The sequence below is a fragment of the Marmota marmota genome, unplaced genomic scaffold (assembly GCF_001458135.2).
Source record: "Marmota marmota marmota unplaced genomic scaffold, marMar, whole genome shotgun sequence".
Classification (NCBI taxonomy): domain Eukaryota; kingdom Metazoa; phylum Chordata; class Mammalia; order Rodentia; family Sciuridae; genus Marmota; species Marmota marmota.
The window spans coordinates 28,588,019-28,614,218 of NW_026000242.1; the positions used below are offsets into that span (position 1 = coordinate 28,588,019).

Genomic DNA, 26,200 nt, shown 5'->3' on the forward strand with positions numbered 1-26,200 from the left:
AGACACGAAAAAAAAAATAGAGAGATGTGATACTTGATGCTAATAAACATAGGTAAAGTATAGGCAAATTTTGTGAACCAAATAAAGCCTGTGTAGTTCCATATTTGCATGCCATGTCTTCTCGTTGTTTCTTAGAGTCCTAGATGATGAGCATCCTACCAACACTCTTGGATGTCACACCAGTGACAAGACCACATGAGAGTTTAGCATCTTTTTTGGACAAACAATGGCATTTACCCAAAGAATAGATTTCAACTTACCACTTTCTGCATCTAGAAAAAATTCATTGCTTCCAGATCCATAAAGAGAATATCGTATATCTCCATTGGATCCAATGTCGGCATCCTTGGCACTGACCTTCAGTATGATTTTATTTGATGGAATATCTTCGGGGAATAATGCTGTATATAAAGACTGGGAAAAGGTGAACAAGAGTAATCAAATCATTAGTATTTGTGGGACATGATTTTTTAAAAATTTCACTTCTTAAACACTCTACTAGTTTTATCGTTCACCAACAGTTTTCTCTTTTTTAAAATTAGTGCATTGTGGATATGCATAGTGGTGAGATTCACTGTGGTATATTCATATATGCATGCAGGAAAGTTAGGTCAGTTCCTGGGATTCTTCTCAATTCTTTAAAGAGTCACTACTAACACTTGAAATGAGAGATAAAATCTACAAACACCACTTTTCTAAGCTACAGAATACTAATATTGTCTTTTGACCTACATGGTGAGAAAAACCATAAATTGTGATTTGTTATAAGTAACAAAGGAAATGAAATCTCGTACAGCACCTTGTGTTGACATTGTATTTTATACAGTAATGGAAAACTGAAGGATAAACAGCCTGGGAATCTGTATTCAGCATCGACACTAACCAGCCATGTGTACTTACACAAACAGCTAGCCAAATGGGTAGTAGCAGTCCATTTCTCTTTCATGATACCAGTGATTTAGACAGAAGTTTTAAGGTCCTTTATGAATTACTTAAAAATCATTTAATTTTAAAACTTTCTATTTTATTTTTTATTGTGTTTTTCAGAGGAGAGGGGACAAAATTGGATACCTGGTCTTGCTATCTATCTATTATCGTCTTCATGTTTAGAACATTTTATCCTTGCCTCTACCTCCTACCCTCTTATGTCCAATTAGAGCTCTTAATCAACTGGAGGTAAGAGCAGAAGGTATTCCTGGCCTTAAGAAAAAAAGTGAAATGGGTTTTGAATTTAATTTTAGAGACACAGAGTAAACAGAAGAACTTTATCCCCCAGAGCTTTAACTCACCTGATCACACACTGGGCTATTGTCATTTACATCACTGACGGTCACTTCCACCATGGCCTGTGTGACAAAGAGCCCATCGGTGGCAGTGATATTGAGAAAGTAAATGTCCTGTTCTTCTCTATCTAAAGGTCTTTTCACATATACCTTCCACTCACTTTGCACCAGGCCCAGGGCAAACCTTCCTCGGGGGTTTCCTCCTGCAAGGAAAAGAGAGCTTCTGAAGATGAGCAATGAAATGCCTTGGTCTGCACCACCATGCGAGGCTATGGGGGGTGCATCTAGGTGCCCCTCACACTGTAGCATTTATGGTACTGAAACAAAAGATACTCCCTTGGATTCCCTTACAGCAAAGTATAATATTTATATGCTTAGCTTATGTGGAAAGTAAAACAGCAACTTTTTTCAAGAGAATAAAATCCACTTAGAGAAACTGGAGATGATCTCTTGTTTAGTTCCCCTTAAGGAAAATCAAATTCAAACTGTGACAATCAATCGTCTTCTTGGGATGATACAATTGTCTTTCCACTTGGTCTCAAGAGAGGATGTAATACACTATAGTTCTTGTTACCAAGACAATTTCATTAGCTGTTGATTATGCAATCAAGAAAAGGCAGTCAGTTCTATTAAGGAATCTTTTAATGAAGGCTTTATCATACAGCTGTGCTCTGCTCATAAGGACTGGAGTTTGGAGAGAAAAGTTTACACGACAGAGGAAGACCCATTAGTATTAAATAGCCCTAACGAGGGGTCATTTAAAGAGCGGTCCAAAGATAAGCACTGCAATTAGATCAAATGTATCAGAGTGAAGCTGGTAAAAGTGGAAGAAAAGTAGAAGAGATGAAGCGGAACAGCATTTTATGATGCTGAAACACTGACAGTGGTCCCAGTCATATTACTTTTCCACTTCATTAAACTACAGAGACAAAGTAGCGCAGCACACGGTAGGAAGAGGAAAGAAAACTACCTTGACCCTCTAATCCCTAAGAGGGAAATCTTGCCAATTCAAACACTGAAAAAGATTGGGCTGAAGAAAACTAGCAAGAAGTCCAGAGTCGAGTTGGAGGATCACTATCTCATCTAATTCAGCATTGTGCAACTATATTTATCATCTATTAGGCCTCGGTTGGTTCTAGGCAACAGAGCTACAGCAGTGGGCAAAACCAACAAAAAATCCTGCTTTGATGGTAAGCTCACATTCTAGAGGGAAAGGTCGATAATAGTTAAAATAATTAATTAGGAGGTCATGAGGCTGAGTTCTTATAGGCAAAACCAAAACACAACTCAATGAAAACAGTAAAATGAAACATAAATATAAAGAAACTGCTAACTAACTCTATCAGGGATTTTAAGATTATGATTCCACTTTACCCAAATATTTTCTGTCTTGCTTACATGAGTATCTTATAATTGAGTTTTTTCTTAATGCCCCTTTGATGGAACTCTGAACAATTTGCAGTCTGGAGTTATCCAGTTCATGAATTGCTGTTGACTCAGATAGACTCTTTGAAGTTTTAATGTGCCTAAATTTATCCTTTAGCACAATAAATAAATAAGGAACACATACTGTATGCTGGCTGCTACTTCCCTGCAAGAACAAAGCCATCTCACCTTCTTACAATGCATCCCAAAAAAACAGAGGGCAGACATCATGGCCCTACAGGTAGACTGAGCAGGAAGGAGTGAAATTGCGAGTGCTTGGCTGCACTCTTGACTATATGGCACAGGGAGGTGGTTAGTTCCAGGGCTTTAGCACTATGAGGCAATAACAGGAAAAACAGAACCAAATTATATGAACAGCGCAGAAAAGGTGAGGGCTGTATATTCCTCTGGGGCAGAGATTTTCAGTGTCTGGAGACATTTTTGGTTGCTGCACTGAAGGGTAGTGGTGGTGGTATATACTACTGGAATCTCATGGGTAGAAGTCTGGGATGCTGCTGAACATCCTACAATATGTAGGTCAGCCCCTCACAGCAAAGAACTATCCAGCCCCCAAATATCAACCACACTGGCGGAGAAACCATACTCTAGGGAGGCTCGGGGTCCTCCCTGGGATATCACTTTCTTCCACCACTGGCTAGGATTCAATTATGCTTTAGTTGAATATTATTTCAGTGCACACAAATTTAACCTCTCTATTAAGTGCTTTCAGTGCAGGCAGGCCCACACCGTTCTTTTGTTACATAAAATGATTAATGGTCCTTTGTTAATCTGAGGCAGCACAGCCACGTTGTGCTACATCAAGAGCAAAAGTTAAATCTAATTAAAATCAGTTGGTGGTTGGCATGGCTAATAGTAACAGTAGCTTTAAGCTACTCTGTACTCATTACTTCAGAAAAGTCGATGGGATGGATGGTCCCTTGAAATCTTCTCCTGAGAATTCAGAGACTATGTGTAAATAATTAAGACGGAGTAACAATTCCTCCAAATAGAAAAGTATCTCTCAGAATGTCTAAGAAGCCTTTTCTTCCTCCAAAGCTAAATGCTGTTTGCATTTATTTAATCAAAGTGTTGTTCCACTCTCCTTTCTTTCCTCACCACTTTCGTTCAGGCTTTAATTGCAGAAATGTGTATTTTTATGAAAAAAGGCAGAAAATATCAGATAAAGCATAAGATACATAAAGTTTTCTTAAGCAGAAAACACCACTGAGCATCCAGTTCCATATAGGAAATAGAAGCACCAGGCTGAAAAGTGTGGCAACCCCACACATCGACATGTTTGGTCTACTGTGGATCTTATTCTGCAGTGATTAATTAACTTTTCCACTAACATAGTTAAGTAGATTCTGTGTCCTAAGGGCATTCTAATTAATTCATTTTTCACTGTGAATAATGTGGTTTTTCTAAAGGGAAAGCCACCTGATTACAAGTATTGATGGAATCTTTAAAATCTTTTGGCACGTTGCTTATGTTCTGGCTTTGAATGTCACAGCATAAAAATATTTGCTTTAACCCCACCTCTGAATAGTTTCTAGGAAGCTTTCTCCACACCATCAATACTTTCTTCTTTGTTGTTGAAGGCAAGTTACCTCTTGGAAGCTACTCCCAATCAGTGACAACTCTTTGCGCTGTGATAGGAAATCCTCAACCCTGCAGAGCAATAGTGACATTTTTTTTTGCATACTCCTGATGACCTCATCTTTCTATCTTGGCCTTCCCAAAGAACAGCTACTTACAATTTAGAAAGACAGAAAAGGGATCCCCCCCAAAAATAAGAGTTCTCAGAAGAAATGCCCATTGGTTTGGAGTTATAATTTAGGATTTCTCAGCAAAGGATCAAACCCTGTCTTCTAATTTATATATGTGTATGCCTAAGTGTTTTTATGACCAGGAGGAGCTTGTATGTGAAGCTTACTGGGATCAAGTTATTTGTTTTTTCTGAACACTAAAAACATAAAGAAAAGGAATATTGTTAAAAATCTCTCTCCCCAATTGCAAAGAGCTATCAGTTATATTTCTTCAATTAAAATGTGTGACCAGACTCCTTTTTAAAATGATAAGAAGTGACAAGAGAATTGGATGCCATCCTGGGTAAATGTTGTAAGCAAACTAATGAACTCCAAAGTAAGGTTGAGTTAATAACAACCAACAACTGAAAAAAAACAAATCTATTAGAGATTTTTTACTTCTCACCAGAAATGCTTTATTATGTTCAGGTCCTCATGTCACCTTCTATCTTCTCTCCTGCTCTTACCCCTGCTGCCTCCCACCTTTGTGTGATAAGCAGGGGACATGGTGAGAACAGTGGGCACTGAGACATACCTGTAATATGGTAGCTCACTTGGCGATTGATGTCAGAAGTGTCCCTGTCCCAGGTGCTGAGGACAGCCACCACCTCGCCTGGTGGGTCGCTCTCCTTCACGTTTCCTCGGTAGACCTCATGGGCAAAGACCGGTGCATTGTCGTTTATGTCTGTCACTCTGACAGAGACCAAAGCTGTGGAAGAAAGAGAGAATGCCTCTCCAAGGTCAGAGGCCACCACGGAGAAGGAGAATGCAGGGTCTGTCTCATGATCCAGGTCCTTCAAGGTACTGATCCAGCCTGTGTTGCTGTCAATATTGAATGCTTCCATTACCTTCTCGGGGTGGGAATCTGAGTGGAGGGAATAAGTGACCTGCCCATTGGCTCCCCAATCCATATCGCTAGCTCTCACCTGTGTGAGTTTGGTGCCGACAGGCATCCCTTCCATTATGATGGTCTCGTAGCTTGAAGTTTCAAAGATTGGCTTGTTGTCATTCAAATCCAATACCTTGATATCTACATCCACAGTAAACACAATGTCTACCTTGTCCAGGGATATAGTGGCTGCTACTTTAAAGTGAAAAGCTGGCGTAATTTCATGGTCAAGGCGCTTGTCAAGCTTGATAGTGCCTGTGTCCTGTTCTATGATGAAGACACCCCCTTTGTTATTCTCTGGTCGTTCCCCATTAACTGTGCTGAACTGGACATTCTGACTGGGCAAAATCCTCAGAGTGTCCACGGTGCCTCCAATGGCTGTATCTTCTGCAATGGTAAAAGAGTACTGAGACTGGGTGAATGAAGGCAAGAATGTTTCAGGGGGCAAGACGTGGATATAGACAGGGATGAGGGAGTGCTTTACTGGAATGCCCCCGTCTACTGCTTTGACAAAGAATGACAGCACTGTATTTTTCAGCTGGTTAAAATTGCCCTTTGTAACCATCCAGCCATTGTCAGGATCAATTTCCAGGAGGTCAGCCACTGAGACCGAGGCCTCACTATATAGGGAATAAGTAATCCTTGAATTGGCTCCATCATCAGGGTCCATGGCTTGAACTTGAGTGACCAAGTGGCCCTTTCCAACATCTGCCCTGACACTGGCTCTGTATTCCACTGTCATGAACTGAGGAGCATTGTCATTTTCATCCACCACAATCACCCTCACAGTGCAGAAAGTTGTTCTCCCTCCACCATCAAGGGCCCTCAAAAAAATACTAACATCTCCTTCTAGAGGGTTTTCCCGGTCTAGCTTTTCTGTAGTGATGACCTGTCCATTGCTGTCTATGAGGAATCGATCCTTGGCAAAGTCATTGATGATGGCATAGCTGATCTGCCCATATGTTCCAGGATCCCCATCTGTGGCTCGCACGTGAATTACCTTTGTCCCAGCAGCTGCATTCTCTCTCACCTCGGCTACATATGTGCTTTGTGAGAAGGTAGGGCTGTACAAGTTAGCCCCCAGTACCCTGATGTGCACTTGTGCAGTGCTGGTGAACAACCCGTCAGAAACAGACACATTGAGACTGTACAGCGGCTCCATCCGCTGCTTTCGGTGGTTGGACAGTGTGATGATGCCACTCTTGCTGTCCATCAGAAAGCTTGTCCGTTCATTCCCAGATAAAATACTATATTCCAACCGGTCAAAGTCCGAACTGTCTGCATCTGAGGCTTGAACACAGGTTACAAAATGACCCCGGGGGGCTAGTTCACTCACATATGATTCATAAATTAGCTGATTAAACACTGGAGGGTTGTCATTTATGTCAGAGATGTGGATATGAACTAGAACCTCACTGCTCAGTGAGGGGAAGCCACTATCTGTTGCTCTGACTTTCAAAGTGCAGTGTTGCACCAATTCATGGTCCAGCATCCTTGCTGTCAGGATTAAGCCACTTGAGCTGTCTATGTGAAAATAATCTGTGCTGTTGTACGTATCCTGCACAATCTGATAATGCACCATTTTATTGTTTTCTGAATCTGCATCAGTAGAGACAACTTGCAAAACAGGTGTCCCAATGAGAGATGCTTCTGATAATGTTGTATTGTAGGCAGGCTGATCAAAAATAGGAGGGTTGTCATTTACATCATTAACTAGCAAGTCGACCGTGACCTCAGCCCTGGCACCAGTAAGGGCATCACTAGCCCTTACTGTCAATTTGTAAACAGGTGTAACTTCATAATCCAAAGGACTAACAACTTTCAGAACCCCCGTGTCAAAGTCAATGTTAAACTGTTTAAAAGGATCCCCATCAATAATAATATATATGATGCCTTGGCCTTCTGGACTGGTAGCATTGATGCTTAGAATGGGAGTGTCCATTCTCACATCTTCATTGATGGAAGCTGTATAAAAGGGCTTATCAAACACAGGCATTGCTTTGTTGACAATGGTGATGGGAAGTTCCACAGATGTGGACAAAGAGGGTTTTCCACCATCTTTGGCTAAGATGGTGACTCCATACTCTATGTTGGACAAGTCAGAATTGAATGCTTCTTTTAAAATAACATTCCCTGAATTTGGATTAATTTCAAAGTGGCCATAGTCATCCTGTAGGACATAGGTCACTTCTCCATTTGCACCTTTATCTTTGTCAATGGCTGTTACCCGGTATATGAGAGTCCCTGGCTCAGCATCAACTTGCACAGCAGCATAGTAAGGGAGACCCACAAAGACTGGAGAATTGTCATTGATGTCTTCAATGTTAACCCTGACCACTACTCTAGCCACACGTAGATGGTCTAGTTCACGGCTGGCTTCCACCACCAACTCATATAATTCTTGTTCTTCACGGTCAAAGGGGACTCCAGTGGTCTGAATGACTCCTGAGGTAGATTTTATCTTGAATTTATTTCCTGGGTTTAAGATGCTATATTTTAAGGGCTCATTAAGGCGGTTTCCAACTGCATTGACAATAGCAACTTTGGTTATGTTAGTGTTGTTCTCTGAGATTGAGGTGGAATAAAAACTTTGTGTAAAGTGAAGGCCACTATCCATGGCTTCTTTAACCATGATGGTGACCATGGATGTGCTGTAGAACTTTCCATCAGACACTTTAACTATCAGCATGTAGTGATCTTTGGAGAGGTTGTTGTTTTTTATGGTGAGTACTCCACTATTTGAGTCAATTAAAAAATGATCCAAGCTGCCTTCCATTAGGCTGTATGTCAGTTCAGGAGGCACCTCAGAGTCAGGGTCTGTGGCACTAACTTTCAGGACCTCCACACCAACATAGGTGGGGAGAAGTAAGACAGTCTCAAACACAGCCTGAGTAAAAACAGGTGGGTTATCATTCACATCTGTAACCTCAATGTTCACTTCAACAGGACTCTCTGCAGTCAGCTGGGGGCTACCACTATCTCTCACATGTACATGAAAATGGAAATGGGCAATGGTCTCATGGTCCAGGTTGGCAATTGTTCTGATTGCACCTGTACTGGAGTCCACTGTGAAGAACTTCTTGGCTGTAGACTCTACAATCTGATACACGAGTAGTGCATTCTGATTGCTGTCAGCATCGGTGGCTCGAATTACCAGTGGGCTGTTATCCAAATTCCTGACAATGCTATTTATTGGGGCAGCCTCACTTAGGCTGCCTGAGTATTGAGAGAAGAGAAAAATTGGAGCATTATCATTTTCATCAACAATCTGAATATTGACGGTGGCATTGGAAGCCATTCCTGCCATGTTAGTGGCCTGAATCATGAGTTGGTAAGAGGAAGTACGCTCATAATCCAGAGCCCTCCGAGTGGTGATGACTCCAGAATATGGATTTATGGTAAAGACCCCACCAGTGTTTCCATCTTTGACTTCATAAATGAGGGTAGACTGACTGATGGCAGAGATTAGAATGACTGAGGTTCCAATATCCACATTTTCATTTACTTCAGCTTGGTAGTCTTTATGAGTGAACTTGGGGTGAGAGTTATCAGACATGGTGACGGAAATGCGCACAATTGCAGTGGCAGACATTGGTGGGGAACCTTGATCTGTGACTTTGACTGACAGGACAAACTGACCTATCGTTGTCATGTCTGGTTCTTTGGAAACAGTGATGATGCCCAGGACTGGCTCGATCTTAAATGTGTTTCCAGTGTTCCCTAAAATACAGAAATCAATGAGGAAAAGGAATTACAAGGGAGTCATTAAAAAAAAAAAGGTTTTCTGAAGGTTGACCCTTCATGTAAAGAAACTCTAGTGCCATGTGGCCAACAGAAAATAGATACATTTATTTCTATTCATCTCTTATCGTTCTGAAAGAGAAAACAAACCAACAAAGAAAAAAGAGACTTCTCTTTTCAGGATATTGAAAAGAAAGTGATATGAGTTTTCCAGTAAAATTATAAACTTTAGATCCATAGTTTTTTGATCTAAGTTAAAAACAGCAGTAGCAGCAGTGGCACACAATGGGGTACATTTAAGCCAGAGAATAAGAGCTTATAGGAGAGCTATTTCTGCTATAAATGTGTAGGACTTCCTCATTCCTAGCCCTGTGAGAACAGGGACTGACTGGGTGACACATACCAATGTTGCTAGTACAGAGAAGAAAAAAAAAATATCTATCTATCTATCTATCTATCTATCCCTAAACCAGTGCCATGTTCACATTTAGTTTTGGAAGATCATCATGCAGGCATTTGGTTACTATTTATCTCAAAGATAATAAATGTTACATGGTATTAGTGCTATTTTACCCTATCAATCAAAATATCAAAATCAACTTCCTCAGGGCTGGGGTTGTGGCTCGGCAGTAGAGCATTCGCCTAGTACGTGCGAGGCCCTGGGTCCGATCCTCAGCACCACATAAAAATAAATAAATAAAATAAAGATATTTTAAAAATAAATAAAAAAATCAACTTCCTCCAAATGCTACTTTGGTGTGGTGGGTTTTATCAGTCACAGAGAATTCTTCCCAAGTCACTGTTTGTTTTTCAAGTTGTACTTATTTTTTTTCCCCTGAATTCTCCCTTGTTCTTCACTACTACTCTAACCTCCTCCCATGCCCTTGAACACACAGAGATACAGACAGACATTAAAGAAGACATAAAACATTACAAGTTCATTGCTCCAATCTGTAGCCATTCTATTCACTAAGCACTTGAAAAACAGCCTTAAAACCAAGAATTTGAATCAAAACCCTTATGAAACAAAGACATGGTGACCTGTTTTGCCAGGTCTGGCATGGGGAGAGCTATGGGCCATGACATCACCTCTAAAACATAAAAAAAAAAAAAAAAATTGGAATCTGGGATTGTTGAGGATGACTGAAACAAAAGAGGAGCAAAGAAACAAAAGATCTGAAGAATGTAAAGAAGGTGGGTAGGGGCAGGAGCTCAAAAATAGTAGACGGTGTGAAGCTACATCTTTCCCAAGTTGCTTTATGCTTTCCCTCCTTGGATTCTCCAGTGCTTCTTAAAGAACACCCTTTATTTTGTGTTGAAACTCTTTTAAATCAACATTTAAAGATCCTGGTTACTCAACTATAGCTAGATCTTTCCTTCTTTTTGAGTACTGTAGTATGGCAAGCATATAAACCATTTAAATGTCAAAATCATTAAGATAGGCTCTTGGATTTAGGGGTAGTTGTGATATGTTTATTGAAATATATAGCAAATACAGCTGTGTCTACACTTCTTGGTGTATACTTATTAAATAAACATCTCCATGTCCATAAAGCAAAAGCTCATATTCCTATAAAATCTACTTCAATAAAATACTTTTCAAGAGGAAGCATATCCAATAGAGAGGCCAATTTAATTCCAACCCCACAATGTGATATTAAACAATGTCATCTTTGATGTCAGCATGATTTTTTTTTCACTTTGCCACCTAAATATGATCATTTTGTGATGACAACAACAGAATTTAACGATGTTTGGGTAAGCTTTTACATTTTCAATGATGAGCACAGTGGAATCAGGCATGGATCCAACATTTGAGCCAGCTGTCATTTCACTTTATCAATGGTCACCTTTCAGGGACAGCAACTGAGCCAAGTTGCTGCCTTCACTGGTTATGGTGTCCTACCTCAGAGTTTATAGACAAATCCTTCCTTGTACCAGCCCCAGCAACATTTCTTCATTCCTAGCAAGATACATTAAAGCAGGAATGAAGGTGATCCAGCTCTTGACCTCCACTTGAACTTCATGGCCCTGCTGTCCCCTGGAAGCTGATCCACTTGCTATACCCTGTCAGGATTCTGGACTCATACTTCAGTTTCTCTTTCTCTCTTCAATACACTGACCCATTTCCTTGAGATCCCGTTCCTGCATATCCTCTCCTTCTATTCCTGAATCTTTGAAAAGGAATCTCTACTTGCTTGTTTTCTTGGAATCTATGGCTTCGTTTAGACTTTTGGCAACCAGCCAAAAGCTGTGTTTTTCATACTTATCTGATGTATTGCACAGTGTCTGACAGAAAGAGGGTGCTTGATAATTATTTGTTGAAATGATTGGGAGGAGATGTAAATCAAAAAGCAAATTTTAATTCTCTATCCACTTGGGATCCAATATGCCATGTTCTAACTCAACTCTTATTTGTGTCTCTCTTGTGCAGTGCTACTTCAGAATCATCATTGGCAACAAACAGAAAATCCAGGCTAAAATAAGTCCTGAAGCGCTGCCCTCAGATTCTATTCAAACTCAAAACTCAGTTCTTCAGACTAAAATATAAAGCTTCTGTAGTTACTTTAGAGGCCAAGCAAGAGACAGGGAATTTATAGCACATCATTAAATAGAAAAAAATCTCGCTTATCAGAGGTCTGTGAGATAAGTTAAATAAAACATAACATTTTACACAACCACTGACCATGTGCTAAAAATACTGAAGCACCTGTGATCTGTCTTTCTTTCTATAATCTGGGAAGAACCAGTTTAGGCTCAAGGTAGGTCTTCGAGTCTGTGAAGGTCTCAATGTCTACCAGAGATTTCTTGCGTGTGTTGTAATTCTCATTAGCTTGGTGCCCACTTCAACAAAAATCACCTTTTTTGAGATATCAAAAAAAGTTTAGTTTTCTGGAGATTTAGATTTTCTATATATATGGGATTTCCCTAACCCACAGGAATATTTTATTTTTGAATCAGGTGAATAAACCTGTGTTTTCTTTAAAATTTTTTAGTAATATATAATATTCAGATGTTTTAAGGAAATAACTTTTCTCTTGATTTAGTCAGTTATTAAAGAAATAACTGAGCACCATGTTGCAATCATGGAAGTTAAAATAGGAGAAGCAGTCTTTTCAGCTGAATGGTGAGTAAATCACTCCCTGAGAACACCAAATTGGGTGAAAGATTCTTTGGCTAAGTAAGAGAAGTAAAAGTAGTGTTTAAATGACAAATAAAAAAAGCAGGTGGACACTTAGACAAATGTTTAGAAAATGACAAGGACGTAGAAATAAAACTTCATATCCAAATGATCACAATGTCATGAAGCAATGTACATGCATGAATGAATAGAGGGAAAGAGAAAAGACAAGCTCAGAGAATAAAAAGAATTGTTGGATTAGGTGACAACTGTGTTGTCATGTACATATTCTCAAAAAATTTTTGAGAATTTTCCATATATTTTTGTGGTACCATAAAAGCAAGGATCACATAATTAAATAATAAAACTCTTCCTTGATAAATAAGGAATGCATTTCTAAATACTGGTCAAGCTTTAGGCTGAAATAAAATTCCACAGAACCTGACTATCATGGACTAACATCTTTTCTTTACATGCATACATACACACACACATACACACACATATGGAGAGAGAGAGAGACGTAGAGAGAGACAGAGAGAGATAGCGCGCGAGAGCGCACAAGCTTAGAATAGACTCATAAAATGTGGACACCTAATACAGAGAATAATTTTAGATTGTCATTTGATATAGAAACTTTTTTTAAAGAAGGCTATTGGCTTTTCCTTTTCTAAAATTTCTAGTCCAAAAACTGTCATTCTAGCATTCCTATTTTAATTCAACTACTCACAAAAATACTCTACGTTTAAATGAAGGCTTATCTATCGCTGGCATAAAAGGAGATTGCATTTGGCATTATGCACAACAGACATAATGTTGCAAAACGTTTTGGAAATATGTGGCTTGCATATTCAAAAAAGATAGAACAGGATAAGGAAAATAGAGCAGACAAAGCGTATTTGTCATTTTCAGGCTCACAGTTCTATCTCTTCCTTGGACATTCATCTCTCTGTCATAGATGTTTTCTAGCTATGGATCTTCAACCAACAGTACACTATGGTCTTGCAACCATCAGTACACTATGGGTGTTAAATAGATTTTAAAAGATCTCAAATTTAACAAAACAAGAGCCTGTAGTTACTTATCTGTCAGGTTAAGCAGGTAGTTCAGACCCCATATCTACCAAACTCTCTGCTACTCAGACTGCCTCCAGTGAGGTGAATTGTGCTAACTGTGAGGGTGTAGGGATTCTGAAAGCCACAGCCCACCTACTGACAAGTAAACAAAGACACATAAGATTCAGTTCAACAGCCCAGCAGCCCTCAGGTGACAGGAAGGAGGCTTTGGTTATTTTAGTCTGAAACCATGACTTGTTGGCCCATGGGTAAAAGCCACAGAATGCATTACACATTTCTTCTTCATTCCAGGAAAACCCAAGATTGAACACAGGGAAGGAAACTCTCCTTGCTGTCAACAATGGAAGACATATTACTGACACGCCAAGAACTTTATGCACCATTATCACAGAAAATGGGTGGTGCTTGGCCAAGATTTCATTAGAGATGTTCCAGTGGTATCAATCTGAATTCACCATGGTGAAAGATACTACTGAGGTTGAATGCCATGCATTATGCTGCAATCTGTGCCGTGTAACAGCTCTCACCTGCTTCTATGGTATATATGAGTTCTGCATTTTCCCCTTTGTCTTTGTCCAGAGCCGTCACTTGCAGAACAGCTGATCCCAGAGCAGCCGACTCAAACACGGATGCTTCATATAGTGGGTTGGTAAAATAAGGACTGTGATCATTAGCATCTTCCACATTCACAATGACTCGGGCTAAGTTTCTTCGATAAGGAAACTCCTGATCTCTGACCTTTAGGCAAAATACAAGAAGCAGTAGGACTAAACTCTTAAACCGCAAAGAACTCAATGGCTATGTCTGTGATGAAAACATCAACAAAAAAAGATGATGCACACAGTTCTTGACCCAGTTCCAGATACTTAGTACATGCTCAATTAACAATGGTAATTACCAAGCAAGAACATGGTAAGCAAATCAAGAGCAGGGGCTACATCATCTTTTAGGAAGCTTGGCCTAGAGTCTCTGTTCAGCCTGTGTCTGCAGAATCAATGCCTTGATATCAAAAATATCACAAACACAGCATTCTGCTCTGAGACCCCTTGCACAGCCACTTTCCCCTTGTTATGTGTATTAACATCTGCTCATGGAATGGTGGACAGAGGCTCTTCTAAAGGAGAAACTAAAGAGTGGAATTGATGAATACAATGTGGGCATTGCCATTCATTCATTCAACAAACATTTATTGTCATCTATTATCCAACAAGTTCCTTGCTTAACTCTGATGCCTCAGTAGTGAATTGGATATGGCTTCTACCCTCCAGAAGCTTAGGGTCGATTTGGGATTACAAATAATTAAATAGGCAGGTATAGTACCCAGTGATAAGTGCCAGCATGGGTTACCTAAATGTGCCCTCAGAATAAGCAGTAAGAAGAGCCTAACCTAGCATTCAGCTTCCTGGAAGAAGTGACAAGAACAGGTAGAAGTAGTAAAATGGTGGTGATCATCGCATGTGGCACTTTGAGGCAAGAAGATCCAATATACTCAAAGGCCCAGAGCTGAGAGAGAGAATCCTGACCACTGGTAAGATGACTACAATCAATTTCTAAAATTGAGATCCTTCATGTAACTCCATCAAAAAACTTGGCTTGATGGCTTTAAAATGTCCCCTGGTTTGCATATGGCTGAAGCTTATAAACAATCAATACTTTAACCACATGGTTCTGCTATAATTTGATACAGTACTAGTTAAATGTGTATTCTTGGCTTGTTCAATTTTAGGCTGCATAACTTCACAGAAATGTGAGTAAATTAGAAAATGTGCTGAGAAGAGCCATCAAAGAGAAGGGGGTTTCATAAATAGTACCTGGAAGGAATAAGTAACATGACTAAAATGGTTTAGCTTGGAGAAAGGCAGCATAAAGGAGTTGTTTGCTCTAAATATTCAATTACATAAATGATACTTGGTAGAGGGTGACCAAACTGAATTCTGAGTTTGTTAAGCAAACAATAAGCAGAAATGACTTGAGAAACCATGAGAATGGAGTTAGTAACTGGCACAGGTTCTGCCCTTGAAGAAAACACATGCAAAATCAAAACAATGAGTGTGCTGAATTTTTGTAGACTGGTGTATCCACACCCAAGGACCAACTCTTTATTTTGGAATTTTTAACAGCTAGGTCAATTTCAACTGTTAGCTCCAAGGGTGCAGAGACTTTTTTTTTCTTTTGTGTCTTCAGTGCCTAGAATAGTGCTTGGTGCACAGTATGTACTCAAAAAATATCTGTTGAATGAATGAAGGCCAGGGGGTGGATCAGATGACCTCTGTGAATCACCCCTTCAGTTCCCTGGAGCCTTAGCTGGAACCCACAACTGAGGGCATGATACTCAAATTTCCTCTTGCCCAGGAAACTCTCCAGTCTTGGGAAGGAAAAGTGGCATTTAGTGCAACATTACTTTTAGCTGCTTCTTGGGAATTCATAGAGTCTTAGAGTGTTTTAAAGCCAATCAGTGCTCAAGATTAAGTCTGTGTCATCCTACTAGGTCTTAAGGAATGCAGGGCTCTGTTAGGCAGTGGCTGTGCATTGCCCATGGGGTTCATGGATCATTAAAGGAACAGATTATAGGCCATAGAGTTTCTTATTAATCTCTACTTTTCAATTACTTCTCCTACCTAATTTGAACACAAATTGAGACTTAAGACTCTCTACAGGCTTTAGAGTGTGTTGAGATCTCTTTGTGTGCCAGTATTCACTTCTAGGTTCAATGGAAGTACAAAAAGCACCCAATCGGGTCTCTAAATGCTTTCAGGGACTGAGAATTGCACAGGCTGGATAAGTAAGTGCCCTTGTGACAGACTTCTCAACTTTTCCACACATCTTCTGGATGCAAGTGGTATAGCCTGGGAATATGGCCTACTCCTCCCCTGTCAAGCCAGTCTGTTGGCAAAATTTACTTGTCTGCCAGTGTCTGCAAAACTTGTCTAATATTTCAGCTTGGCAAAAAACATGAAGCTGCTATCTAACAACAGTAATTCTTTATTGAAATAAAAAGGCAAAAGTAAATGCAATCTGGCAGTGAAAAAGTCAAATTCACTACTACTTACAACAATTAAGGGCCCTGTACTTTTGAAGACTTTTGTGCCTTGAAAGGTTAGTGATCCTGTCAGGACAGCATATTAGCCATTTGCCCCTACCTACCATTATATTGAGAATGTGCTTGTCCTGGGCTTCATGATCTAGTCTCTCAGCAGTATAGAGCACACCAGAGCTGGGGTCGATCCGGAACTTTCTCATGCTGATGGAGTCGATGCTGCTGTGGACAGTGTAGCTCAGCTTGTGCTTCTCATCTCTATCTGTGGCTTCAATCTGCAATATCTCTGTATCCGGAAGCACGTCCTCAGAAATCGTCACATCATAATGAGGCTGAGAGAATTCTGGGCCATTATCATTATTATCCAGCACTTTAATAAATACCTATAGTTAAAAGAAGACAAGAGTGATCACTAATTCCAGTTCACTCATTGCTAATAAAAGAGGCTCCTTCCTCACCACTTCCCCCATGTCTTTGAATCGTAACACCTAGCAGCTATCTCAACATGTAGAAAGCTCTCTTATAATAAACCCTGTGTAATTAGTAATTCAAATTATCAGGAATATAAACAATAAGCTGATCAATATCTTCACTATTAATTGAACAGATGAGACAGCCACCAGAAGATGATAATTTCATGGAATTATTTGAGGCACAATGGAAAAGATCACAAGGTGACCTTTTTAGTAAATTCCTATTATCTTAGTTTATTTCTATGGGCTTCTTCTCATAATGGACTTACATGGTGGCAGTCACAGAATGGGAAAAGCAGAAGTAAAGAGACAGAGGAAAGGGAAGAAGGAACAGAGCTGGACTCAGCACAGTCAAGCTTCTCAAGGGTAGCATTGACAGCTTTGGGAGGTGTTATGGTTTAGATAGCAAGTGTCCACCAAAAGCTCATGTGTGAGACCATGCAAGAACCTTCAGAGGTGAAATGATCGGTTACAGGGCTTAATCCAGTCAATGAATTGATTCTCTGATGGGATTAATTAAGTGGGAGCTGAAGGCCAGTAAGGTGTGGCTAGAGGAGGTGGGTCCCTGGGGGTGTGCCCTCGGGGTATGGGGTATATATTTTGTATCTGGTGTGTGAAGTCTCTCTTTGCTTCCTGATCATCATGTGAGCCACTTCCCTCTGCCACACCATTCTGTCATGATGTTTTGCCTCACCTCAAGCCCTGAGGAATGGAGCTGGCTGTCTATGGACTGAGACCTCTAAAACATTGAACCCCTAAATGAACTTTTCCTCCTTTAAAATTGTTCTTATCAGGTCTTTCAGTCACAGCAGTGAACAAGGTGACTAAGACAGGAGGATTCAAGAACATGGTGCTAATGATAGCTAAAATATAATATTTCCAAATTATTTTCTTTCAGAAAGCATTTTTCTATAAAATTTTCTAAGTGCATATAAAACTAATAACTTAATGTATGCTCAAATATTCATCACTCAGTTCTGACCATGATTCACATGTAGCAAATCTGGTTTCATCTTAGCTTCCTGTTTATCTTCACTTGGTACCCCATTTTATTTTAAAGAAAACTCTAGCTATTATATAATTTTAGTATATATATCCCTAAATTATAGCGAGTCAGAATAAACAAAAACACACACATGCACAAACACGTACAAGAGTATAATTATATCTAAACAAAGAAAACAATAATTCCTTAATACCAATATTTCATGTATCATATTTCTTCAATGGTTTTTAATCCTGTTGTGCATGTTTATGTACATATGTGTTTATACATGTGTATATTAATTTCTTTCAATCAAGATACATAAAATAAAAAATTTTGCATTCAGTTTATATGTCCTTTAATTTCATTTTATCTTATTACTTCTATGTCAGTCTGTTTCCTTGCAATTTTTATGGATCATTATCAGTCTTGAAGAAACTGAGCTATTTTCTCTTTAGTTTTCAATCTGAAATTTGCTCATAGCATCCCTGTGGTTTTGTTCTGCACATCTGTCTGTTCCCTGTATTTGTTATAAATTGGCAGTTTGGTCTAGGAGACTCAATAAGATTGAGGTCCAGTTTCCTTTTTTTTTTTTACAAATATCCTACAACAGTGGCACAGTACACTTCCTTCTGGAAATGCATGACATCAGGTTCTCCTCTAATTCTGTTATGCTAGCTGCCATGATGATCATTACATAGGTAACACAAATTTGTTAAAAATTTCAAGAGATGATTTCTCATTCTGTGGTTCCTTCCTATTTTGGTAGCTGGGATAGTTCTATAAATAGAAATTTCTCCATTATTTGGTTATTCTGGAATATACTTCATATCAGAAAGGCAGGATTAAGAATTAATTCTTTCCTTCTATTATTGACAAATAAGATATTGGTTCCTTAACATCTCTAAAAGTAGCCATTGAGGTATTTTTAAAAACATTATATGTCATGACTTTAATCACATTGTAGTTTTTTCTGTCCACTGCAGCCATTATATTCACTGTTACATGGATAATCCTTCCTTGGCCAGTGGGAGTGTCTTCAGGTTGGCTCTCAAGATTTTTTTGACACAGCTTCCAGAACTTTCTTGCTTTCTGATAATTGCTACTGATAATTTTTTTCCAGAGGTATCTGTGTATTTTCTGTCCCAACTCTAAATTATCCATTTCTTCAAAAAGTATTGGTTTCCTTTTAGTTAGAAATTGTAATATTGATAGATCACAATCCAGTGTTAGGAATTCTCATTGCTACTGGATTTACTACATGTTTGGGGTTTCATCAGACATAGTTTGGAAAGGAGTGTTTTTAAAACAAATATTTTATGAGTTCATACTGCTGTTTCCATTTCAAAAATAGAGCATCAAGTTTTACTCAAGGCCATTATTTTTTACATTTTTTTCTCCTTTCTCTGACAGGATGACATTTTTCATATTAAATGATTTCATCATAATTAGCCATTGCTTTATCTGGAACTCATACACAAAAGCCCCAGAATAACAAGACCACCATTGTTATTATAATTACATTGCAATTATGGTCATTGAAAACAATTTAATATTATTTTTCAGTTCTTTTTGTTCTTAGGAATGTGAAGTCAAATTAGTATGATTAAAGTCACTTAGAATAATTCTTCTTTGGAAGACATGCCACTAACCAGATATATATTTGACAACATTTGCTTCCATTTACTTTCAAAATTTAGACTTGCCTTTTTAACATTTAATTTTGTCTTATTCTATATAAAAAGGTATCAAACTCAATTTCACAAAAAATTGCATATTCAAAGAAATTTGGCTTTTATACCTGTTCCATTCATCCTATTCCCTTATTCTCCTACTGGTAATTTAAAGTAAAAACTTTTATGGTTTGTTAAACTATTTTGTTAATATAATCTTATTGTATGTAGTTTTCCCTCCTAATCTTTTTCATTCACATTGCAGTAACATTACATTTAGAATTAACATAAAATTAGCATTGGTCCTCAATTGGATATGATTCTTTCTTGCTGAGGACATGCAGCAAAAATGTCACTTGGGAGGTATCAGAAGATATATTTCATTGTCACAACTGGACAAAAGGATATTGCTGACATTTAATGTGGCTAGGGATTTTGCCAAGCATACTACAGTGCACAGGACAATCCCCACTATCAAATAATAATCTAATCCAAAATGTCAATAGTGATATTGTTGAGAATCCTGCAGATAATGATGATACAGCAGCATAGAGATACTCTTCCAATGGGCAGATGTATCGTTGTTGATTTAATTAGTCTTCTACTGGCATTCATTTAAGATATTTCCAATTTTCCCTCTTAGAGTATGCAAAAGAGCCTTGTGTCCATGTCTTTTCATATTTTTGCTAGCATATGTTTGGGTTCTAGAGTTGGAATTGCTTGATGAGAGGATTAGTACTTTTATAGTTTTGTTAGATATTTCTGTATTTTCCCTTTCCAAAGACTTATCATTTTGCATTGACATAACAATATATAAGAATGGTTGTCTCTCACAGTCTTGGCAACAGTATGTGGAAAGATGTGGATTTTTTTTATTGTCAATCTGATAGATGAGAAATGACATCTCAGTGTAGTTTTTAATTTGCATTTTTCTTGTTATGAGTAAGGTTGAGTATCTTTTTATATATTTAAGAGTCATTTGCATTTCTTTTTCTGTTAAACTATTTTTATCAGCTCATTCTTCTATGGTTTAGCTGGTCTTTTCCTTCTTTATTTTTGGAAACTTGGTGATAAAAATTGCAAATGTATTTTCAATTTTTTCATGTATTTTATTTTGCTCATAGTGATTTTTAGGTGAAAGGTGAAAAAAATCAACCTTTTCCCTTATTATTTATGAATGTTATTTATTTATTTGTTATTTCATTGATTCATTGGTACTTGTGAAATTATAGTCTTTTTAATTTTGATTCAGGGTCCAACTGATTTGCTCAGTCTCCTTTGGATTTGCAATGCTGCTAACTCAGCCTCCTAAGTAGCTGGGGTTACAGGCATGTTCCATAGTGCCTGGCTGTATTTCTGGGCGTTATGCTACAGTTTAGAATATTCTATGTAATATTGTGTTAATAGATGAACAAACTCATCTGAAAAAAATAGCACTTGTATATTTCCTTTTTCTTTCATTTATATTTCTAATTCATTCAGAATTTTTCCTGGCATATTATGTGAGGAATGAATCCAGTTTTATTTTTTTCCACATGGCTGTGCATTTATCTCAATGCCACTTTTTGGAGGACTATTACGTTCCATTCATTTGAGAAGCCATTTTAATCTATATTTAATTCACATATGTAATTAGTATATTTCTGGATTTTCTATTCTGTTCCATTGGTTCATCTGTCTTTTCATGTACCAATATCAAAATGTTTTAATTATAGAGGCTTTATGATATGTTTTGTGTTTGAAATAAGCCCTCTTTTATTTTTTTCCTTAGTTTCTTGGCTATTGCTGCTTATTGTTCCTCCTTAAAAACTTTATAATCAACTTATGTAGCTCAAGAAAGAAACTTGATGGTATTTTAATGGGAATTATGCTAAAAGTACAGATTGACTCTGAGAGAATTGACTTCTTTATAATGTAGTCCTCCTCTCCAAGAACACAGAATGTTTTCTCATTTGTTTAAATTTACTGTTTTGCTTTTCTGGGATATTTTAGTTTGCTTCAAATATGTTTTGAGCACTTTTTAAAGGATGTGCTATCCTAAGAGGGATCACATTTTCAATTGTTATGGTTTAGATATGAGATCTCATGTGTGGGAGTCTACAGAATGGGAGCAAATCTTTACCACAAGCACATCAGATACAGCACTAATCTCTAGGATATATAAAGCACTTAAAAACCTCAACCCCCAAACCTCAAATTACCCAATCAATAAACGGGCCAAGGAACTGAACAGACACTACTCAGAAGAGGACATACAATTAATCAACAAACATGAAAAAATGTTCAACATCTCTAGCAATTATAGAAATGCAAACCAAAACTACTCTAAGATTTCATCTCACTCCAGTCAGAATGGCAGCTATCAAGAATACAAACAACAACAATAAGTTTTGGCAAGGATGTGGGGGAAAAAGGCACACTCATACATTGCTGGTGGGACTGCAAATTGGTGCAGCCAGTCTGGAAAGCAGTATGGAGATTCCCCGGAAAACTTGGAATGGAACCACCATTTGACCCAGCCATCCCACTCTATGGCTTATACCCAAGGGCCTTAAAAACAGCATACTACAGGGACACAGCCACACCAATGTTTATAGCAACATAATTCACAATAGCTAAATTGTGGAACCAACTCAGATGCCCCTCAATAGATGAATGGATAGGGAATCTTTGGTATATATACACAATGGATCATTACTCAGCATTAAAGAGAATAAAATCATGGCATTTGCAAGTAAATGGATGGAGTTGGAGAATATAATGCTAAGTAAGCCAATCCCCAAAAAACAAAGACTGAATGTTTTCTTTGATATGAGGATGCTGACTCATAATGGCAATGGGAGTGGAGGGGGGCCATGGGAGGAATGGAATGGAGGAACTTCAGATAGGGCAAAGGGGAGGGAGGGGAAAGGAGAGGGCAAGAGAGTAGGAATGATGGTGGAATGAGATGGACATCATTACCCTAAGTATATGTATGAAGACACGAATGGTGTGAAAATACTTTGTGTACAATCAGTGACTTGAAAAGCTGGGCTCTATATGTGTAATATGAAATAAATTGCATTCTGCCTTGTTTATAACAAATTAGAATAAATAAATTAAAAAAAGATCTCATGTGTAGGACAGTATAAGAAAGCTTAGAGGTGAAATGATTGCATTATGAGAACCTTAACCCAATCAGTGTATTAATTCTCTGAAAGGGATTAACTGGGTGGCAATTGCAGGCAGGTAAGGTATGGCTAGACGATGTTCCTTACTGGGCATGTACTTTGCGGATATGTATTGTGTCCATGGTGAGGGGAACCCTCTCTGCTTATTGGTATCATGTCCTCAGCTACTTTCCTCTGCCACACTTTTCTGCCTTGATGTTGTGCCTCTCCTACAGGTCAAAACAATGAAGTTATACCTCTGAATCCATGAGCCCCCAAATAAACTTTTCCTCCTCTAATTGTTCTTGTTAGGTTTTGTTCTTCTTAGTCACAGCAGTGAAAAAAACTGACTAAAACATCAGTGTATCTTTTCAATTTTTTAATTTCTCTGACTGTATATATATGCTATTTAATATATGTTAAATTTATAACCTGTTCTTTTACTGAAATTTCTTATCATTTGCAATTGTTTTTTCATTTATTCTTTCAAGTTTTTTTTGTTATATAATCATACTGCAACTAGAGATAGTCTAATCTATTCCTTGATAATTCCTAGGACACAGTATATGATAACTTGTCTAATTGCATTTTCTAATACTTACAGAACAATATTAAATGGTAGTGGGCATAGTGAAGCTCTTCTCTTAATCCTAATAGGAGAACTTCTAGTGATTTTCCATTCAATAATATGCTAGCATTTGTCTATATTCCAGAAAGCTATTTATTTTAAAAAATAAATATAGCTCGACCATGGCTATCCTTACAAGTGGCTACATGGTCACTCACTTTGGTACAGATATCCTTTTCTGAGTGAGAGGAAAGGGGCAGTGCTATCACTCCCAGGCCAGGATGACTTGCCTTTGGGAATGACACAGACATGGGATGAACTCTACCCTAAAGTCTGTGCTACAAAAAGGGTTGAGAGGTGTTCCAGCAGAGTTTGGGTGTTGTTTCTATATTCAACATATGTGCAAAACCATACCAGATTTCTTTGAATGCCAACTATTTCCTTTAAAAAGTTCAAGTTAACTTACTCAAGATGCTAAAATATTTGTGTTCACAGAGGCAGTTATATTAACTGATGAAAAAGCCTTTCCAGCCAGCAAGCCTGCCCTGACCTTCATGAAGTTTCAAAGTTGATGTGCTCTTGAAAAGCTTGCCTCTTTCTGCTTGCTTTGTCCTGAGCCTAATCTACAGTCAGAACAAGTGTTTCCCTGTAAAAGACTTCCTTCTCCTCATTTGCTTTTTATTTCCCACAGTTGGGGCCATTTGTGAGTTCCTGAACTAACAAACAAAGCAAAGTAACTCTCAAAGATGTTGTGTTCAAAATGGTAATTGAAATGCCTAAAGAAGTACAATGGAATCAAAGCAGGAGGAAACCCGAATATAGGAAGTCTCCTCAGAGCTGGTTCAATGCTGCCCACCACAAACACTTTGGGTTCTGCAGGCTCCTCTAAGCTAAGTCTGGGTAGATGCCAAGTCCTGCTTTACAAAGGCTCTTGGTATGAAGTGTCCATGGGGGCGAGTTGTAGAGTAAGAGCTCTGTCTTTTATTAGAGCCAATTAAGTTCTAAATTACTGAAAAATTCTGTTCTGCCTCTGCTGGTATTTCAAAACCATATTCAAAACATCCTATGGTTGTGATTTCAAGGTAAAGCCCCTTATATTCTCCCCAAGATCACAGGTTTTTTGTTTGAATGCACAAGTATAAAAACCATGTCAGCTATGTACTCCTTTTACAGTGTATAAATCTGTATCGTATTCATTTTATGGAATTCAATGTTCCTAGTTTACCAATGGGGAAAATATTAAGGGATGTGCTCTAAGTCACGAGAGTAAGGCTAGACCCGAACTTAGTCCTATGGAGCCAATTCTATTCATTCCATCATATCATCTCCCTGTGCATTCAAGTGACATACACATCAAGAATAAATATATGCAACATGTATGTGAACCAATATGTGTTCAAATATTATGTTTTTTGCTATGGAGAAATCCTAGCTTAAAAATAGATAATGGACATGGCCATTCTCATTTCAGGAGCATTAATCATGAGATTATTTTAAATAGAGAATTCCCTGCTGCCTATGAAATTGGAATCCATTTTCAAAAATTGATTTTCTCCTGAGTTGTCAGGCACACAACTATTACATATGCTAAAATTTTATCTTTTTTTTTTAATAGGGCACCTTATATTTTAAGATTCAGCTTGCTGCCTCACTTCATCTATGTGCTATATAGTTGTTTCAGCATTTCCTTAATCTAGACACACAAGGAAGGTTTGGGCCACTGCTTTTTTCACCTGCTAAGTGGCAGATGACACTTAACTGGATGAAAGGTAGCCCTCCATGAGAGAGACGTCCCCAGGGAGGCTCTTGATCTAGGACTCATGGAACAAGCGTTAGCAAAAATGATTTACTCCCCCCCTCCTTTTATAAGCAGGTGTGGAGTGGAAGGAAGAGATAAGACGAAATCCGAATCTTCAAGGTAAAATCTGCTTTCTAAGGAACTCCAAACACGGCAGCAGAAACAGAAGTAATGGAAGCTTCAAAGGGTGGCAGTCAAAGATAACCTTAGAATGTAGGTCAAAGCCCTTCCAGCCCCAAGGAATGCTGAACTTTTGGAAGAACAGCTATGGCCAAACTCGTTTAAGTGCCTGTATGGGTTCAAGAAATTTTGGAGATTATTGGAAAGAGATTTTTCACATTAGGTGTGGCTGCAGAGTATAAAAACACAAGAAGGTTTTACTATCTTTACAAATCCAAAGCATGATTTGAATAAGAAAAGCATATTAAAAATCACAAAATTACACATCCTAAGTCCCTGAATCAAATCAATGTAACTTTGAGATTATTATTTGGCCATGACTATCTCTGCTGTCTTTGATGAATAATAATAAAAGTCACACACATAATTTATAGTTATTAGGTATGTTATTTCAATTTTAAGTTGAAAACCAGATTGCATTAATAAAGTCTGTATGTGTTCAGTACATCACAGAGTCCAAGAACATTTTCATAATATCTTTTTTAATTCTTACTATAGCTCATGATACATGTAAGGTCTGATCGCTATAAGGAAGAAAAAAAATTAGCCTTAGAGAATAAGCTACCTCCTTTGGTAACACAGAAATTGGGCAAGTGCTGACTTGAACTTGGGCCACCTGACCCTGAGTCAGTGCTCCTTCCTTTAAACCAGATGGTTTTCCTGATGAATCAAATTGTATACTTTGCAGGCATATACAGATGTGTAGGGGATGTATTTATAGAGAGATGTACCCGGAATAATATGTGGTTTTGAGAAGGAAGAACAGTGTCTGTACTTGTGCACACCTAGGCAGGCTACCTAAATGTTCTGAGCCTCAGTTTATCATTGTAAACTGAGTGTAATGATAAAACCTGATTTAACTACCCCAGGGCTGCTGGGAAATGAAACTTAAAAACAAATCTTATAATTTAAGTCTTATTATGCAAACATCAGCTATTATATATTACTGAGTTTTATGCACTGACCCTTTAGAAGTGCCATGTTGTATATTCATTTA

At 38.2% G+C, this 26,200-nt stretch overlaps 1 protein-coding gene across 9 annotated transcripts in view; it reads right to left on the reverse strand.

The window, feature by feature from the left end:
• Fat3 (FAT atypical cadherin 3) overlaps positions 1–26,200 on the reverse strand; it is a 622,271-nt gene that overhangs the window by 81,631 nt on the left and 514,440 nt on the right. For 8 of the 9 annotated variants that reach the window (XM_048795699.1, XM_048795700.1, XM_015489994.2 and 5 more), the window contains 5 exons: positions 16,485–16,760; positions 13,868–14,078; positions 5,049–9,122; positions 1,290–1,486; positions 261–414 (listed from right to left, as the gene is read on the reverse strand). In XM_048795699.1, coding sequence (XP_048651656.1) covers positions 261–414; positions 1,290–1,486; positions 5,049–9,122; positions 13,868–14,078; positions 16,485–16,760 — 4,912 coding nt within the window. Of the gene's footprint in view, positions 1–260; positions 415–1,289; positions 1,487–5,048; positions 9,123–13,867; positions 14,079–16,484; positions 16,761–26,200 lie in introns of those variants that run through there. The other variant, XM_048795705.1, reaches the window with a different exon arrangement.